Source organism: Sorex araneus, chromosome 6 (genome assembly GCF_027595985.1).
Source record: "Sorex araneus isolate mSorAra2 chromosome 6, mSorAra2.pri, whole genome shotgun sequence".
Lineage (NCBI taxonomy): Eukaryota > Metazoa > Chordata > Mammalia > Eulipotyphla > Soricidae > Sorex > Sorex araneus.
The window spans coordinates 119,754,335-119,773,083 of NC_073307.1; the positions used below are offsets into that span (position 1 = coordinate 119,754,335).

Here is an 18,749-nt window from a genome sequence, read left to right on the forward strand (position 1 = left end):
GTGAAGATGTTACTGGTGCCCGCTCAAGCAAATCGATGAGCAACAGAATGACAGTGACAGTGAGATATATATATATATGTATGTATGTATGTATATCTCAGAGAGTCTGTCAAGCTACCGAGAGTATCCCACCCCTACCCACATGGGCAGAGCCTGGCAAGCTACCTGTGGCGTATTCAATATGCCAAAAACTGTAACAATAGGTCTCATTCCCCTGACCTGAAAGAGCCTTCAATCCTTGAGAAAGATAAGTGAGAAGAGGCTGCTAAAATTTCAGGGCTGGGAGGAATAGAGATGTTACTTGTGCCAACTCAAGTAAATGGACAGACAGCGGGGTGACAGTGATACAGTTTAATGAAGAATATGATATGTCGCTCCTGGAATTCTAAAATTGCTTGGGGTCTGGAGGCATCTCTGTGGCCTGCTGCTCTATTCCAAGATTCATTTGTGAGTCTCTGAATCATGGTCGTTAATGTGCTGAATAGCCCTGATTTTAATTTCTTTTGAGATTTATTTACACATTTCTCTAAAACCAGGCCAATAAATTAGCTTGTTTAGCTGAGCCAGAGGTGGTTTATGGGTGTGTCTCCCACATACCTAACTTTTGGCCATTAAATTTCTTGTGAAACTTGGCCAAGTTGTTGGGGTCTGGCCAAAGGCCCAACAGCAATTTTGGGGTGTCAGGAAGCCTGAAGGCACCATCAACTACTGATGCACTCGCCTTGCTTGACCTGCTGGTGTCACCATACACCACGGTTTTTTTTTCCTATTTTTTTTTTCTTTTTGGGTCACACCCGGCGATGCACAGGGGTTACTCCTGGCTCTGCACTCAGGAATTACTCCTGGCGGTGCTCAGGGGACCATATGGGATGCTGGGAATCGAACCCGGAGGGTTGGCCACGTGCAAGGCAAATGCCCTACCCGCTGTGCTATTGCTCCAGCCCCTTTCCTAATTTTTCAACTGAATCACCATGAGCTATCATAGGTTGACATTGCTTTGTCCTTTCCTCCCCTTTCCACAAGGAGTTTAGGATTATCCCGGTCACACCCATCAAGGTGCTCCCAAGTCACTTCTATTTCTTTGTTTATTTGTAGCCACCTCTCTTATGCTCTCTTCCCCTAAACAGGCTAATCAGCTTTTCCCCCTAATATGACTCTGTTAATTTGTAAGGTCAGACCTTTCTAGGACACTGAACTTATAATTTAAGTTAATATTGCCTTTTTCCTCTCCTTGTGTCTTTTGAATAGTTTACTTTAAAGCAATGTCCCTTTTGTATAGACACAAGAAGACAATATTATGCTTTTGTAACTTGGGATTTAATTGGCTTCGAATACTATTCATTCCGGGGCATCTGCTTTCTCCACATAAGCCTCAGTTGCCCTCAGTTCCTAGCACCCCAAAAGCAGGGTCCTGACGAGGGAAGGGACGAATCCAGGGCAAGCGGTGAGTTATGTGCTACCCTGGCATCGAGATGGGCCTGGCCAAAGTGCCTAATTCTTAACTATAAGTTAAGAGCTTGATCATGGACAAATGCTGTCATGATCCAAAAGTAACGACGAGACTAGGACCCTGCTAGGGATAGGGAAGACTAATCTGGCCTGAGCACTGTAGTCTGAGATCGAGACGGCCCCAGGAGAGTAATTCTATAAGCTTAATGCATCTCTTATTGTGTCCATACAAAATGATTAATATTATGAATGCTTATATGTTTGCTGGACGAGGAGAGGAGAAACACACTCATGGGACTCTGCCCTGTCCTGGAAGCAGCATCCCCTGAGGGGAAGAACTTTACCCCTATTGATGGTGACCATACCTATGAGTAAGCCCCAACCCCCTCATGCTGGGGGAATTTAACTAGGCTGTGAGAGTGGGCAAGATCTGAGAGAGAGATCCAGAGCTGGGAGAGAAGCAGAGAGACAGGACAATGGAATAAACGGCAACTGATCAAGCAACCGGCTTGGCCCTCATTTCTTCCTCCGTCTGCCCAAACCCAGGGGGGGTGGCCAACGGGGGGAGAGCTGCCAGGGCTCTTCCCCCGGTCGCCTCCTCCCAGATATTTTTTACAAGCTACAGTTACAAAGCTTTCATAACAGAGTTTTAGTCATGCAATGTTAAAATATCCATCCCTTCACTAGTGTACATTTCCCATCCCAATGTCCCCAGGACCTGCCAGGACCTCCGCCCCCCACCAAGCCCCTCACCTTTCTATGGTAGACACTTTTATTCTTACTCTGTCTCTAGCTAGTTCGGGGCACTATGGTTTGCAATACAGATACTGAGAGGCCATCATGTTTTCTTAGTCTACATATCAGCACAATGTCACATCCTCTGCACCCTGCTTATTTACGAGCTCTTAAAAAATGTATCTTTACTGAGCTCTATTCAGTCCTCTCTTTATATGACAATGGAAGATTATTTTCTATAACAAAAATAGAAATGTTAATTCTCTTTATCCATGGTGATTTGGGGACTGGGGTCATAGCACAGCAAATAAATCACTTGTGTTACACACTACAGACCCAGATTCTATTCCCGGAACTCTATAATGGTCCCTTGAGAGTAGTCAGGAATGATTCCTGAGCACTAATCAAGGAGTAAGGCCTGAGCACAGCCGGATGGCCCAGTGCTCACATAATCCTTTTTTAACTCAGTAGAATTTTCTGGGATACTTATGGATGATCCCTATAGTACAAAATAGGCTCATGTACTCAGGAAAATGTCCCCTACTATTTTATACCCAGACACCAACAACAACTTGGATTTCACAAACGTTTATTAAACGATTGCTGCTCTCTTTATCAAGTGTCAAGTACTAGACATTTAGTATTTAAGTTAGATTCAATATTTGAAATTGGGTCTGCAGCTGCCTTGCCCCGCTGAGGCTCACAGTCGGGTCTCCAGAGTGCAGGTGAGGATGAAACTCAGTACTTCTCAGGCAGGCCTCTAGGCCGGAAGTGATTGGGGTCTTTGCCACTCCTGCCCCATTCATTGGCAAATTGGTCAGCCCTGGAGTCTTCCAGTCCGTGGCCACTGTCTCCATGCAGAAAAAAGTCTGTGATTCTCGGATAAGCCTCTCTGGCATCACTGGAGCAGAGTGAAGGAGCAAAAGGTAAACAACGGGCAGAAGAGCAATAGTCCCACCCTCGCATCTCTCTCCCTTTCCAGGGAGCAAAGAAGAGAGAAGCTGTAGGACTGGCCCTGCAGGGGCATTGCCCTGCTCTGCCCACACTGACCCCTGTGTGCTGGGAGAACAGCCCTGAGCTGTGGGTGGGACTCGCCCTCCCCACTGGCCTTATTCTGACTCTCTCAGGCACTCCCATCTCCTTGGGCACAGAGGAGAGTGGCAGAGGGGAAGACCACTCCCTCCACTGACTCCCTGCTCACCACAGTTAGAATTTTATGGCCCTTCTCACCCACCCCTGCACCCCTAAGGCCCCTCACCTGATCACTTTGGCCGCCCAGGCCCCGCCAGGGCCCCTTCGCGCAGCATCATAGTTCCCCCGGGCGTGGAAGTATTTGTCTGAATTTTTGTAATTGGCCTCTCGCATGTCTCTGTAGGCTCTCCACATGTCTCTGGTCCCTGGAAGGAAAAGAAAGTGATGAAATACAGACGATAACGATGCGGGGAAATACATTTAAAATGCTCCTGCCCAGATTTCAAGAGCTTGGGACAAAGCTCCTGGAAAGCTGATGGGCTTTGAAATGAAGGTCCCTTTCCCCTCCCTCTGGTTACCATTGAGAGACGCAGTACAAGACTGATTCTCTGTGCTCCCCTCTGACCCCTGATGCTGCTTTGACGATGGCTGTGTGGGGGGTATACACCCCAACCCTTGGACTATCTCCCATCTCCCCTTGGACTATGCTCTCTTAGCTCTTTGTGCCTCAGTTTCTCTGTTAAGAGATGTGTGCATCAGGGCTGGACCAATAGCACAGTGGATAGGGCGTTTGCTTGCACACGGCCAACCCAGGTTCATTTCCCAGCATCCCATATGGTCCCCTGAGCACCACCAGGAGTAATTCCTCAGTGCAGAGGAAGGAGTAACCCCTGTGCATTGGTCAGTGTGACACAAAAAGCAAAATAATAATAATAATAAAGATACCTACCTCAAAGGATCAAAGGATTAGAACATGAACATAAAAATAAACTCATTTGAAAACTACTAAATGGCTTATTTGCATTTGAGAACTTTAAAAAGGCTTTGTCTTATTAAAAATTCCAATAGTTTGACTGTACTACTGAGGCTGGGGTCAGGGGGGTAGGAGAGGCACTTGCCCTGCACGCAGCTGACCTGGTTTGATCGCCAGGACAACAGAGAGACCCCAAATTTCACCAGGACTGATCCCTGGGCATAGAGCCAGGAGGAAGCCCTGAGCACAGTCAGGTGTGGCCCCACGCCATCACCAAAAACTTTGAGTAAGAGCTAAGGAATTGGAAACCCAACTCCCAGCTTTGACAGTCACCAGAGCAGCATCAACATGCTTAGCTCCAACGTCCATTAGGGGGCAGTAGGTCCCTACTTGTATTATGTAAGGAACCTCTCAGGGGTAGCACAGCTAGTAGGATATTTGCCTTACACGTGACTGAGCTGGGTTCAATTCCTCCAACCCTCTCAGAGAGCACAGCAAGCCACTGAGAGCACCATGCCCACATGGTTCACATGACCTGGGTGCAGCCCCGCGTGTTGGATCTGCAACAGATCAAGGGGATGAAGGACCACCTAGAGTTCTGGTGCACCGATGTGAAGAGCATGGAGATGCTGGTGGAGCACCAGGCCCAGGACATCCTCACCTAGGACCCCTCCCTGTGCCTGTCTATGGGCGTTTCATGACTGAGGAACCTGGCTGCTGAGAAGATGTGCATTACATCAAGGGTGAGGGTTGGGAATCTGTTTAGAGTAGTGACTGTCCTTGCTGTAAAAGCTAGGGGCCGTGGCCAAAGGGAGACCTTCCTTCATGAGAGTCTCTGTAGCCTGAAGACCTGATGGGAAGGATGCACCAGGTCTCAGGTGATAAGGCAGGCAAGGGGTGCCTCAAGAGAGACCCCGGAGTACGCAAAGAATATCTACTCCAAGGTCGTCTCCAACAGATACACCTCATGAACATCTTTTCCAGTGTGGCTTCAGAATGTTCCTGTAATAAACATCTTTGCTTTCTAAAAAAAAAAAAAAAAAAAAAATACATAATACAAGTAGGGAACCTACTGCCCCCTAATGGACGTTCGAGCTAAGCATGTTGATGCTGCTCTGGTGACTGTCAAACCTGGGAGTTGGGTTTCCAATTCCTTAGCTCTTACTCAAGGCAGAGCCTGACAAGCTACCCTTCTTATATTCAATGTGCCAAAAATAGTAACAAGTCTCACAATGGAGATGTTACTGCTGCCCGCTCGAGCAAATCGACGGGCAACAGGATGGCAGTGACAGTAATTTAAGGAACAAGCACCTCTGAATTCCAACTCTCATTCTCAAACCTGTTAAAAGCTGGGGACCGAACTTTATGTGCCCTGGGACCTACAGGTATCCATAAAAGAGGGAAAAAAACTGGTAAAATGCTGGGATAAAATCCTTACTGAGGGCTGAGTGATAGTTCTGTGGAAAGGGTGCTCGCCTTGCATGTGGCCAACCTGGTTAGGTTTCCAGTATCCCATATGGGCCCCTCACCCCCGTCCCTGCACCACCAGAATTGATTTCTGAGTGCAGAGCCAGGAGTAACCCCTGATAATCACTGGGTGTAAACTCCCCGGCCCCTGCAAAAAAAAAAAAATCAGAACTCCTTGTCTATCCAGGGAGGTACCGTGTCCTCTGCTAGGGTAACTACAGGGGACAGCCTCGTTACAGACCCTGACCCCCAATATCCCTGGGGCCTTACCTTGACCAGCTTCCTTTATGAACGACAACCAACTTTGGCTGCTGACGCAGAGAAACAAAGAGCAGAAAATGACAGCCGTGGACAGTTTCATCTTGCTGCAGGTACACAAGCAACAATGAGGCAATTCAGGCTGTTGCTCTGTAAGATTGACCCAGGCTCACATTCTGCAAAGAACTTCCACTTACATGCATAGATTGGCATGTAGATAGATAATAGATGTGGAGAGATACATTCTGATCATCGAAGACACATTTAGAATATTTATTTTCCGTTTCTATTGTTTCTTCAGAATCCTAGCACTTTTCTAGGATTTACTAGAGGCTTGATACTCACAGTAATTACACTGGGCTTTCAGTGTAAACCGTTGTCTATTCCTAGCATTCCTCCTCAGCTCTGAGATCTACTGCCTCGCAGGTTTTCCTGGATCCACGGGAGGATCCTACCTCTGAAATAGCCCCTGAGTTTAAAACTCCACCAATATTTGTGGTGTGTCTCCTCTAGCCACCACTGACTGCCCATCGCAGGCACAAACAACATAATTTCTAATGATTTGCCAGACTGAAAAGTATTCATGGGGCTGGGAGTTAACTCAAAGGGCTGGAGCACCTGCTTTGCTTCCACAGGTGCCCCAGCATTTTGAACTTGGGCTGGCTGGAACGGGGGCGGCTTCTAGGCACTGTCAGAGTGACCCTGGTGACTCAAACACAATTTCTGAGCAGAGTCACAGAGCACTGGGAGCGGTCCCCAGAAGCCTGAATAGTGCTGGGAGGTCCAGCAACAACAATGCCAAAATGAGAAGCACATCTGAGGAGACCCAATGGTCAGAAAGTTCAGTCAGGAAGGATGCAGCCCAAGAACGCTGCTGAGGAAGAGGATTGCCCCCCACCCCCACCTACAGAAGGAAACTTGGAATGTTCTAGAATCTCACCTTTGGCTGCCTCTTCCTGCTGAGTCTCCTGGTGCGGCCCAGCAGTCTGCGCTATCTGCTGGGGAAGGTGTCTCTGCTATATATACAGACACTTGTTCCCAGAGCACATGGGAAGAGAGGGTTGAGGCAAAACAGTGCGTTTGGGGAAATCCCTTGTGTGCAGAGCACACATTCCCTGATTGCACAAATTGGGAGATGTCCCTTGTGTGCAAGATGGAGTTCCGCTGCCAATTTCTGGAATTCTTGTAAATCTGCTCGAGCCTTTCTGGAAAGGTCTGTGAAGGTCATGGCTGGGAGCTTTTGCAGGTAGGTGGCTGGGCAGCATGGTTTGACAGCCTCTGTAAGCAAGGAACTGGTGGACAAAGTAGACCAGCTCTCACCAGGAGAGACCTCGCCAAGGACTGAAGTCATTGGACCCCTCGAGGTGCTCATTTGGAGTGCGGAGGTGTAGGACAGACACTTTCTACTGATCTGCCTCTGCCACCTGGGACCCAGCTTTACTGGGTTCTTATCTCACTGGCAGAAAGGAATTTCCGGGGTAGACAAGCAGTGAAGTAAAATAGATTATATTTGGAGGTTTTTGAAGGTGTGGAGGGAAAGATTGAGAGAGAGTGAGAGAGAGAGAGAGGGAGAGAGAAAGAGAAAGAGAGAGAGATGCATTCAAGAGAGAACACAGGCTTCTCCAAGGGCAGAGAGCCATGTGTTCTGTTTGGGTTTGTTTTGTTGGAACTCCTTGGGCCTCCTGGCTCAGTGTAAAGATCATCCCTCACACATTGGGGAAAATATAGACTACAATTTTTCTGCTAAGAATTCTATTTCAAGCCTGAGCAATAAGATAGGGGGTGGTGCACTTGGTTTGCACACAACTGACCTGAGTTCCACCCCTGGGTTGAAACAATGATGAGTTCTTTCCTCTTATTGTTGTCCCATAGATCTCTTAAGCTCTGTACCTTTTGAAGGAGAGTTGGGTTTGGCCACACCTGGAGGTGCTCAGGCCTCACTCCTTGCTCTGTTCTCAGGAATCACTCCTGATGGCGATCAGAGGTCCCTGTGAGATGCTGGGGATCTAACTGGAGTCAGCACAAACAAGGATCGAGTCTTAATCCCTGGAATCTCTACAGCCCATCTCTCCATTGAAAGTCTATTTTTATTTTCGCTCATATGTATTGATGCTCTTGTTTTCCTTCTCCTGGAGGTCACAGAACTGAGCTTTGGCTCCTTCCTTTATGTCCTTGAGTCCCTTGTACCTTTATCTTTTTAAAGGTCAGCCACTGTTGATTTCCTCTCTGCTGAATGACTGCTCTCCTTTTGCTTGGGAGGGTGTTTAGTCTACACTTAATGGTGCTCATGGGATACTCTCAAATCTATGCTCACCGCTTGCTTCTAAGGTGCTCAAGAGAAGCAGGTAGTGCCAGGGACCAAACCATGCTCAGCTGCATGAAGACAATCCTCAACTCCTCTACTATCCCGAACCTTTTAATTTTTTTTTTATCTTTTAGGGTCACACCCGATGATGCCCAGGGGTCACTCTTGGCTCTGCACTCAGGAATTTACCCTGGCAGTGCGCAGGAGACCATATGGGATGCTGGAAATGAACCCAGGTGGGCCACCTGCAAAGTAAATGCCCTACCCACTGTGCCATCTTTCCAGACTCTAGTTTTTGTTTTTTTGGTTTTTTTGCCTTTTCGGTTACATTGTTGATGTACTCAAGAATTTGTTATGGTGGTGCTTGGGGGACCATGTGGGATGCTGGGAATCGAACCAGGGTTGGCTGCACGCATGGTCAACACCCTACTCGCTGTGCTTTCGCTCCTGCTCCACTTTTTTTTAACATTAAATACCTTTATTAGGGGCCGGATCGATAGCACAGCGAGTAGGGCGTTTGCCTTGCACGCGGCCGACCCAGGTTCGATCCCCAGCATCCCATATGGTCCCCCAAGCACCGCCAGGAGTAATTCCTGAATGCAAAGCCAGGAGTAACCCCTGAGCATCGCTGGGTGTGACCCCAAAAGCAAAATAAATAAATAAATAAATAAATAAATAAATACCTTTATTAGTTAAATTAAAAATAGAGGTCTCCAGGATGTTGGAGGGCAGTCATTTTGGTCATGTAGTTGGCGAAGAATAGGCGAGCGTTGCGAATATTTTTTCCAGCTTCTGCCACATCGGCCAACACTGCTATTCTTCTCTCTTTGAGGTCTTCTTTTATCACATCTCTGCACAGTTTTTTGAACTCGACCTCAGCTTGTGGTTGCCTGAGGCTTGTGCCAAACCACATTGACAAATGAAGATTATTGTGGGAGAGGAAATGTCCAGGCTGAATCTGCCGGACCAGGGCCCCAGTGAGCTCGAATACTCCTTCAGGGGAGGGTTAGTTATTTTTGTGATTCTCTCTCTCCTTACTCAGTCATTAGCAGTGGGCTTTGTGAGTTGATCCCTGGTATTTGTACTCACTTTTTCATGTTCTCATCATCCTCTGGGTCCCCTCAATTATGAACCCTGATATAGCTTCGCTGTCTCATTCCGCGAGACATTGCCAATTATCGAATGCACCTATGGTGTAAGGAGATTTCATGGGTGTTCTCCGTGTTGACTTTTCTTATGCAGGATCACGTCGGGGTCATCTGTGTGGTTGGCTGCCCTCCGCTCCGGGGCATCCACTGGCCGCCGGCCCCGAGAGCTGTGGGCTGCCCAGGCCGGCTGTGCCCTGGCAGGCAGCGGGACTGAAAAGCTCCAGCCCCACCTTTTTATTTTTTTAATCAAACTATTTTTGAACTTGTTTTATTCTTCCTCTGATATTATTGAACCGAACACTAAGAGAACTCTTGTTTTCAAATCTTCTTCAGACAGTTTTTTTTCTTTTTGGGTCACACAGGGCAATGCAAAGGGGTTATTTACTCCTGGCTTATGAACTGAGGAATTACTCTTGGCGGTGTACGAGAAGGACCATATGGGATGCTGGGAAACAAACCCAGGTCTGCCACCCACATGCAAGGCAAATGCTCTACCCGCTGTGCTATCACTCTGGCCCCTACTCGGCAATTTTAACAGTTCAAAATAGCTGAGGAATTTCCAGGGCCAGATAAATGCCGATTATCATCACCATCACCGCCACCAACGCCATCATCATCACTGCCACATTTTGTTCCTGGTGCTACATTAGGATTTGTCATGGACCTCATTTCAAATTAGCCCAGCAATGAACAAGGGCTCCTATTTTATACATATATATATATATAATTTTTTTAGATTTTTTAAGAATTGTATTATTGAATCACCATGAGGGATATTTAAAACTTATGAGCTTTCATGTTTGCATTTCGTTTACATCCCTGGACCAGTGCCCATTCTCCTCCACCAATGTTCCCATTATCCCTCCCACCACCCCCAACCCAGCCCCACCAAGCCACCCAACCTCTGAGGCAGCGCATTCCCTTTTGTTCTCACTCCTGTTGGATGATGTAGTTTGCAATAGAGGTATCTAATGGCCATAATGTTTGGTCTATAGTCTACTTTCAGCACACAGCTTTCAATCTGAGTGGATCCTCCCAACATTCTCTACTAAGTGTTCCTTTCTCTATCTCAGCTGCCTTTTCTCCCAGCATGTGAGGCCAGTTTCCAAGCTGTAGGGCAAACCTTATGGTTCTTATCTCTACTACTCTTGGGTATTAGTCTCGAATTCTGCTACTTTATATTCCACAAATGAGTGCAATTTTCTTTTTTTTTTTATTAAAAAAGCATTTATTATCACTCTCAGAAAAGTGAAAATCAAAACAACAATGAGGTATCACCTCATACTAGCAAGAATGGTCTATATTTTTTTTATAATTTATTTATTTTTAATTAGAGAATCACCGTGAGGGTACAGTTACAGATTTATACACTTTTGTGCTTATACTTCCCTCATACAAAGTTCGGGAACCCATCCCTTCACCAGTGCCCATTCTCCACCACCCGTAAACCCAGCGTCCCTCCCACCCTCCCCAATCCCATCTTCCCCCCACCCCACCCTGCCACTGTGGCAGGGCATTCCCTTCTGTTCTCTCTCTCTAATTAGCTGTTGTGGTTTGCAATAAAGGTGTTGAGTGGCCGCTGTGCTCAGTCTCTAGCCTTCATTCAGACCGCAACTCCCTTCCCCCACATGGCCTTCGACTACAATGTAGTTGGTGATCGCTTCTCTGAGTTGCCCTTTCCCCGGAACGTGAGGCCAGCCTCGAAGCCATGGGGTCAACCTCCTGGTACTTATTTCTACAGTTCTTGGGTATTAGTCTCCCAATGAGTGCAATTTTCTATGTCTGTCTCTCTCTTTCTGACTCATTTCACTGAACATGATCATTCCATATTGATCCACTTTTATGCAAATTTTATGATTTCATTTTTTCTAACAGCTGCATAGTATTCCATTGTGTAGATATACCAAGGTTTTTTTGAACCAGTCAACTCTTGTGGGGCACTCCGGTTTTTTCCAGATTTTGGCTATTGTAAACAGTGCTGCAGTGAACATACAAATGCAGATGTCATTTCTAATATAGCCATTTGCCTCTTTGCAATAGACTCGTATAGCAAAGTTGCAGGCCATAAAATCAATACCCAAAAGGCCATGACTTTGCTATACAGAAATAATAATGGGTAGGGTGAGAGGGACACACTTTTAGGTATTGAGGGTTTATTTCTGCCTCTGTCCTCAGGGATCCTTTTGCTGGCAGGGGGTGTTCAGGAGTCACATGGTTACAGGGTTCAAACCCAGATCAGCTTTGTGCATGGCAAATGCCCAACTCGATGTACTCTCTGGTTCCTCAATAATAGTCCCTGTGTCTGACACCCTTTTGTTTTCATGAGATGTGGTGGTTGATCTTTCTGAATTTTATGGACAAGGCGCTACACAAAATTCTGTCTCTAATTCTGTTTCATTGTTCAGCTACCCAGAGAGTTCTCTCCCTCAACTCCCTTTCCTGCCATCTTGGCCCCACTTCCTCTTAGATTTCACTTTGTTTGTTCGATTTTGGCCCACCCAGTAGTGCACAGGGATTACTTTTTACTCTGCATTCAGGAATTACTCCTGGCATTGCTCAGGGTACCATATAGAATGCTGGGTATCGAACCTGAGTTGGCCACCTGCAGGCAAACACCTTCCCTGCCAGACTATGTCTATGGCCCTTGGATTTCATTTCTGACAACTGCCAGATACACCAGCAGGGATCATCCTGAAAAAACGACTTCAAGCCTTCGAGATGGAGTCCCTGTCCTCCCAAACCCCACAGTCCAGCAGCCTAGATGCCCGAATCCAGGTGCTCCAATATGCACCATGACCTCAGGTGCCCTCTCAGCCAGGCTGCCCCTCACAGCACAGCTGGACTCCTGGCCCAGGTCACAGGCAAACAGCAAACAGCCCTGTGTGCTCAGGTTTACACAACCAGGACCATAACCTGAGGATGAAGAAACCACTGATGTCTGAGTAGTTTTCCTGTGCAATTTTCCAGAATTATGGTTTGCAGGGACTTTCCGGGGCTCCACACCTGCCCTTTCTTCTCTCCCCATGACGCCTGTAGGAAGGAGCACTGGCGGGGCAGTAGATCTCCCGGGCCAGAGGGACCAGCAGCTCCACTGGAAATCAGGGAGGGGCTGCTCCCGAAAGTGATCGACATAACTCAGCTTACTCAGTTCCCTCTTTCTGAATTAGATTGCAGTTTCCTTAAAATAAAACAAAAGAAAATTTTCCTCCTCTGTGCCTAACAGATAGCACAGGGGTTAAGGTGCTTGCCTTGCAAACTCAAACTGCAGTTCCGTGACCAACACCACATTGCTCCCCTGAGCACTGCCAGGAACAATCCCCAAGACCCTCTCAGTGTGGCATCACGAACCACCCCTAGGACCCGTGGACCCTTGAGTACTCTCAAGGACTGGAGCTTCTGCCTTAGACTGTGTGGTAAGATGTGCCAGGTGTATGAAGAGCTTTATAGCAGAGAGAAAATCCACAAGATTCACATCACTAAGGTCAGTGTTTTTTTTCTTTTGGCTTCACCAGCGTTGCTCAGATTTGTTTCCTCTGGTTCTGCACTCAGGGATCATACCTGGCAGTGCTCAGGGGATTCTATGGGATGCCAGGAATGGAAGACAGGTTGGTTGCATGCAAAGCAAGTGCTCTACCTTCTGTACTATATTACTCTTACCCCTCACGGAGGTTTCTTTCTCTCTTTTTTTCCTTTTAGGATCACACCTGGTGACACTCTGGGTTTATTCCTACTCTGCACTCAGGAATCACTCCTGGCGGTGGTCCGGGGACCATATGGGATTCCAGGGACTGAAACCAGCTTGGATCTCATACAAAACAAATGCCCTACCCATTGTACTATGAATTCGCCTCCAGTGACCCCCAACTGAGATAGCACAACCTTTATTCTAAGCCAGAAATCCTTGTTCCGGCCAGTTGGGGTCATCCAACTCCTGCCTATAGCGAACATGAATATGAGTCGAGAACAGCATACAGTTCCCCTCAGGACATTACATGAAGCATGATCATCTGTCCAAAGGCTGTCCAGTCCTTTTTAAAATTCTTTGACACATCTGTCAGGACTCAGGGCTTACTCCTGGAGGAATTGGGAGACCATAAAGGTTGCCAGGGATGAAACACTGCACGAAAGGTCAGCTGCATGCAAGACAAATGCCCTACCCGCTGTAACATATCTCTGGCCCTGACCCTTCTTTCTTTTCCCCTCCCCCCTTCCTTTCTCTTTTTTTTATTCTTTCCCAATAGGTTTATTCAAAGAGAGCTTCTGAATAGGGTTTGCTGACACTGCTTGCAGACAATGGTGTCTAGTTTCAGGTTAATTTGTCCAGGTTGGTCTAGTGTGAATCCTGCCCTTGTAACTGAGTACAGGTGAGAACTATTAACACACGCCAAGGATGCTCTAGGAATCCACACTGCCATGTCACTTGGACTCACTGGCCCGAGATAGAAACAGATCTCAGGAGCTGTCCCAGTACTTTGAGGATTTGCCGGCTCTTGGCATGGGAAAGTAAGATAGTCACCTGCTTGAACTTGAGAATTCCTCGGCAGGTCAGGCCTCTTCCCCCACTAGAAGCTGGGAAACTCAGGCTCTGAGCAGCCTGTTTTTTTCTTTTTGGCGATTTTGTTTAGGAAAGATTCGAGATAAAACATAGTTAGGAATAAGTTAGCTGTACAGAGGTTCAAAGTAGAAGAGAACAAATACTGGGTAAGTACTAAACATGAGCTCATAAGAAGCAATTTGACTTAAATCATCTCCTTTGTATCTTCATTATTTCATAAATTCTGTGTGTCAATCCCATGACACCAGGTCCTATCTCAGAAGTTTTGCAATATTCTCATGTAACCTGTAAAGATCAACTCCTATAAATTATACTTTGTATTCATGTGCCCAGGACAAGGTACTTCTGCTTCCTGGTGGCCGAGAATTGTTCCACTCCAGCGGAAAGGGGCAAGTAATACTGTAGTTGAGACATGGGTGGTGGCACTGTGACCATTCAGAATTGGATTCCAGAGTACTCTCTTCAGCAGTGAATTTTCAACCATTACTGAACCACAGCAGGTAGGGAGTTTGCCTTGCACTCGGCTGACATGAAAGATTAATTGCTCAGTCCCTCTTGAAGAGCCCATCAAGCTACTGAGAGCATCCCGCCCACAGGGCAGAGCCTGAAAAGCTACCTGTTGTTTATTCGATATGCGCAAAACAATAACAAGTTTCAGAATGGAGATATTACTGGTGCCCGCTCGAGCAAATCGATGAACAACAAGAGGACAGCGATACAGTGCTACAACTCATCTTTGATGGAGAAATATGGGCAGTCCCAGAGAGAGTCAGATGGCAGAGGGTTACTAAAAAAAGTACTCCCCAAAGGAGGTAGGCTGGTCCTGCCCTTTAACAAACACAATCAGCAGGTTCAGGCGCTGGGTTCATGATCTCCCAACATACAATGTGGATTGCTGAATCTTCTTCCACCCAGGCCTGCTGAGACCAGAGAAACTGATCACATTTCTCAAGCATGCTTTGTACCAAGGCTCTGAAATCGCAAAGGAAAGAAACAGGCACATTACTTCTCATTTTCACGTTTCCAAAAACCTTAACATACGGAGATGGAAGATAGCTCTAAGGGCAGGAGTGCTTGTCCATCAAGTTTGACCCCCAGTACCACAGAAGGCCAGGCAAGGCTGGGCTTAGTCCTGGTGGCCTCACACCACTGCTTGGCAGGCCCTCCTGCACAAAGAAAACCAAACAAACTAAAAGCCTATGAGGAATTGAAAAAGCTACTGATTCTGTGCGTTTAAAAAATGCAATCAATGGCAAGATATTACAAAGGTCAGGGCCCTGGCCTTGCACAATACCACCCCGGGTTCTATTCCAAGCTCCCTACATACTTCCCCCAAACCTGCCAGGAATGACTCTTTTTTAAAATTTTTTTAGTGAATCACTGTGATGTACAGTTACTAGGTTATGAACTTTTGTGTCTGCATTTCACTCATACAGCGATCGTTTACACATCCCTCCACTAGTGACCAATCACCTCCACCAATGATCTCAGTATCCCTCTCACCATCCCTACCCAAACATCCACCACCCCAACCTAAACCTCTTCAGATGCGTATTCCCTTTTGTTCTCACTCTTTTTTGGGTGTTGTAGTTTGCAGTAGAGGTATTGAGTGGTCTTCATATTCGGTGTATAGCCTACTTTCAGCTCGAATCTTGCAACCCAAATGGGCCCTCTCAACATCCTCTACTTGATGTTCCCTTCTCTATCTGAGCTGCCAGGAATGACCTTTGAGCACAGGGCCAGGAGTAAGTCCTGAGAAAAGCCAGGTGTTGCTGAAAACTTAAGAAAGAAAGAAAGAAAGTAAGAAAGAAAGTAAGAAAGAAAGAAAGAAAGAAAGAAAGAAAGAAAGAAAGAAAGAAAGAAAGAAAGAAAGAAAGAAAGAAAGAAAGAAGAGAGAAAGAGGGAGAAAGAAAGAGAGAGAAAGAAAGAGAGAAGAGAGAAAGAAAGAGAGAGAAAGAAAGAGAGAAAGAAAGAAAGAGAGAGAGAAAGAAAGAAAGAGAGAGAGAAAGAAAGAGAGAGAGAGAGAAAGAAAGAAAGAAAGAAAGAAAGAAAGAAAGAAAGAAAGAAAGAAAGAAAGAAAGAAAGAAAGAAGAGAGAAAGAGGGAGAAAGAAAGAGAGAGAAAGAAAGAGAGAGAAAGAAAGAGAGAAAGAAAGAAAGAGAGAGAGAAAGAAAGAAAGAGAGAGAGAAAGAAAGAAAGAAAGAAAGAAAGAAAGAAAGAAAGAAAGAAAGAAAGAAAGAAAGAAAGAAAGAAAGAAAGAAAGAGCTACGGGCTATAATTATAATATATCAAGTAAAGCGTTCACCCCGCATGCAGCCAACCTGAGTTTGATCCCATACCACACGGTCCTAAAACACTGACAGAAGTAAATGCTGAGTGAGGATCTAGGAGTAACCCCTAGGTATCAACAGGTTTGGTACCAAAGACAAAAAATATAATCAATATAGTGAAAAGGTATCCTATAGGAAAGGACTTCTGTCTTATATTCTGTACCCAGGATATATAACGAACTCATCTGACCAAAAACAAATAAGGGTCAAAACAGATGGCACATTGGGTGGGGAGCTTGCCTTCTAAGTGGCTGACCAGGGTTGAATCCCTAGAATCCCATATCAGTAGAACTGTGATTCTTAGGGGGCTATTTGGAGGAGATAACTAAAAATTATTGCTGAATGGGTATGAAGCTCCAGTTTGTTGAAGAGATATAAAGAAATTCAAAGTTTCAGAGACTGGAGTGATAGTCCAGTGGGTATGGCTGGTTTGATTTACGGCATCTGATATGGTCCTTGAGCACCACCAGGAGTAATTCCTGAGTGTAGAGCCAGGAGTAGCCCCTGAGCATTGCCGGGTGTGACTGAAAAGGGAAAGAAAAGTTTAGTTCTGCAAGATGTAAATATTAGAAACTGGCTGTGTAATTTTAATCATGTGAATATACTTTACAATACTTAACAATGGGTAAGACGGTGATTTTGGTATCAGTATTTTACCAACCACAAAATACAAAAAGTGGGACTGAGATAACTAGCTATTCGGTACTAAGAAAACTCTTCTGCATTTTCTGTCCGCCCCAGGACTGCTCTGGGCTACTGTCAGATCATTGCTTGGAGGACTGTGTAGCTAGAGCACGCAGAAGAGCCAGTGCTTGCTGTGCACCTGTCCCCTACGCAGTTCCCCAGGCCTCGTCCGCCTCCCGCCACAGCGCCCCCTGCCGCCCGCGGGTCGTGCGGCTTTAGCAGCGCTCTGTGTCTACTATGGGACTCGCCCCTAGGTTCCAGGTCTGGGGAACTATTTTTTTTTTTCAGGATATTTTCTCACTTTATTAATTTTTTTGAATGAGTATTTTATCGTGTTTTCAGAGACTTGTTCCCATTCCGTATTTCAAGACCAATCCCACGACCATGACACCTTCCCACCACCATTATTTTGGATTTCCCCCCCCACACACACCACCACCCAAGCCTCCCCCTAGCAGATGCTAAATTACTTATTTTGAAAATGCTTAGAATGAAGAGTATGAGATGTTGCTCGTGGAATTCTAAAATAGTTTGGGGTTGGAGGCACCTCTGCGACCTGCTGCTCTATTCCAAGATTCATTTGCTGACATGGGGACTGGAGTCATAGTACAGCTGGCAAGGCACTTGTGGTACACACTGCCAATCCACGTTCGGTTCCTAAAACTCTCTATGGTTCCCTGAGACCAGTCAGGAGTGATTCCTGAGCACTAAGCAAGGAGTAGGGCCTGAGCACAACCAGATGCCCCAATCCCCACATATTCCTGTTTTAATTTGGTTATTAGAATTTTCTGGGATGCTCATGGAATATCCCTATAGTACAAATAGGCTCATGTACTCAGGAAATGTCCCCTACTATTTTATACCCAGACACCAACAACAACTTGGATTTCACAAACCTTTATTAAACACTTGCTGCTCTCTTTATCAAGTATCAACTGCTAAAAATTAGTATTCAATGTAGGTTCAATACTCGAATTTAGGTCAGGAGCTGTCCTGCCCCGCTGAGGCTCACAGCCGGGTCTCCTGAGAGCAGGTGAGGATGAAACTCAGTACTTCCTAGACAGGCCTCAATGCCGGAAGATATTGACGTCTTCATCAATCCAGTCCCATTCATTGGCAAATTGGTCATCCATGGAATCTTGCTGTCTGTGGCCACTGTCTCCATGGTTTAAAGTCTGTGCTTCTTGGGTAAGTCTCTCTGAATCACTGGAACAGAGTGCAGGAGAAAAAGATAAACCAGGGGTAGAAGAGCAATATTCCCACCTTCGCATCTCTCTCCCTTTCCAGGGAGCCAAGAAGAGAGAAGCTGTAGGATTGGCCCTGCGGGGGCATTGCCCAGCTCTGCCCACACTGACCCCTGTGTGCTGGGAGAACAGCCCTGAGCTGTGGGTGGGACTCGCCCTCCCCCTGGCCTTATTCTCACTCTCTCAGACACTCCCATCTCACCTTGGGCACAGAGGAGAGTGGCAGAGGGGAAGACCACTCCCTCCACCGACACCCTGCTGAACACAGTTAGAATTTTCTGACCCTTCTCACCCACCCCTGCACCCTTACCTGGTCACTTTGTCTGCTGAGACACCGCCCGGGCCCCTTGGTGCAGCAACATAGTTCATTAGGGCAAGGATCAATCTGCCTAAATTTTCGTTCTCGACCTCTTGCATGAATTTGTGGGCTCGGTAGGGTCCCACCATGGCCTCTGGAACTAAAAGAAAGTGATGAAACGCAGAAGATCACGATGCGGGGAATTACATTTAAAATGCTCCTGCCCAGATTTCAAGAGCTTGGGACAAAGCACCTGGAAGCAGATGGGCTTTGAAATGAAGGTCCCTTTCCCCTCCCTCTGGTTACCATTGAGAAACTCAATACAAGACTGA

At 46.4% G+C, this 18,749-nt stretch overlaps 1 protein-coding gene across 1 annotated transcript; it reads right to left on the reverse strand.

Annotated features, from left to right (window-relative positions):
• Nucleotides 1-2,873: 2,873 nt before the first annotated feature.
• Nucleotides 2,874-6,820, reverse strand: LOC101549605 (serum amyloid A-3 protein-like). Its single transcript, XM_055142354.1, has 4 exons — nucleotides 6,795-6,820; nucleotides 5,867-5,961; nucleotides 3,443-3,581; nucleotides 2,874-3,085 (listed from the first exon to the last, which is right to left on the reverse strand). The coding sequence occupies exons 2-4, from the start codon at nucleotides 5,955-5,957 to the stop codon at nucleotides 2,923-2,925; spliced, it is 393 nt and encodes a 130-aa protein (XP_054998329.1). The 5' UTR covers nucleotides 5,958-5,961; nucleotides 6,795-6,820; the 3' UTR covers nucleotides 2,874-2,922.
• Nucleotides 6,821-18,749: the final 11,929 nt, after the last annotated feature.

What these genes read in the sequence shown, in the direction of transcription:
- LOC101549605 (XM_055142354.1), bottom strand. Translation starts at nt 5,957, where the DNA reads ATGAAACTGTCCACGGCTGTCATTTTCTGCTCTTTGTTTCTCTGCGTC. An exon ending in CATAAAGGAAGCTGGTCAAG is followed by an intron (nt 3,582 to 5,866) that starts GTAAGGCCCCAG and finishes TTTTCCTTCCAG; the next exon opens with GGACCAGAGACATGTGGAGA. An exon ending in TGGGCGGCCAAAGTGATCAG is followed by an intron (nt 3,086 to 3,442) that starts GTGAGGGGCCTT and finishes ACTCTGCTCCAG; the next exon opens with TGATGCCAGAGAGGCTTATC.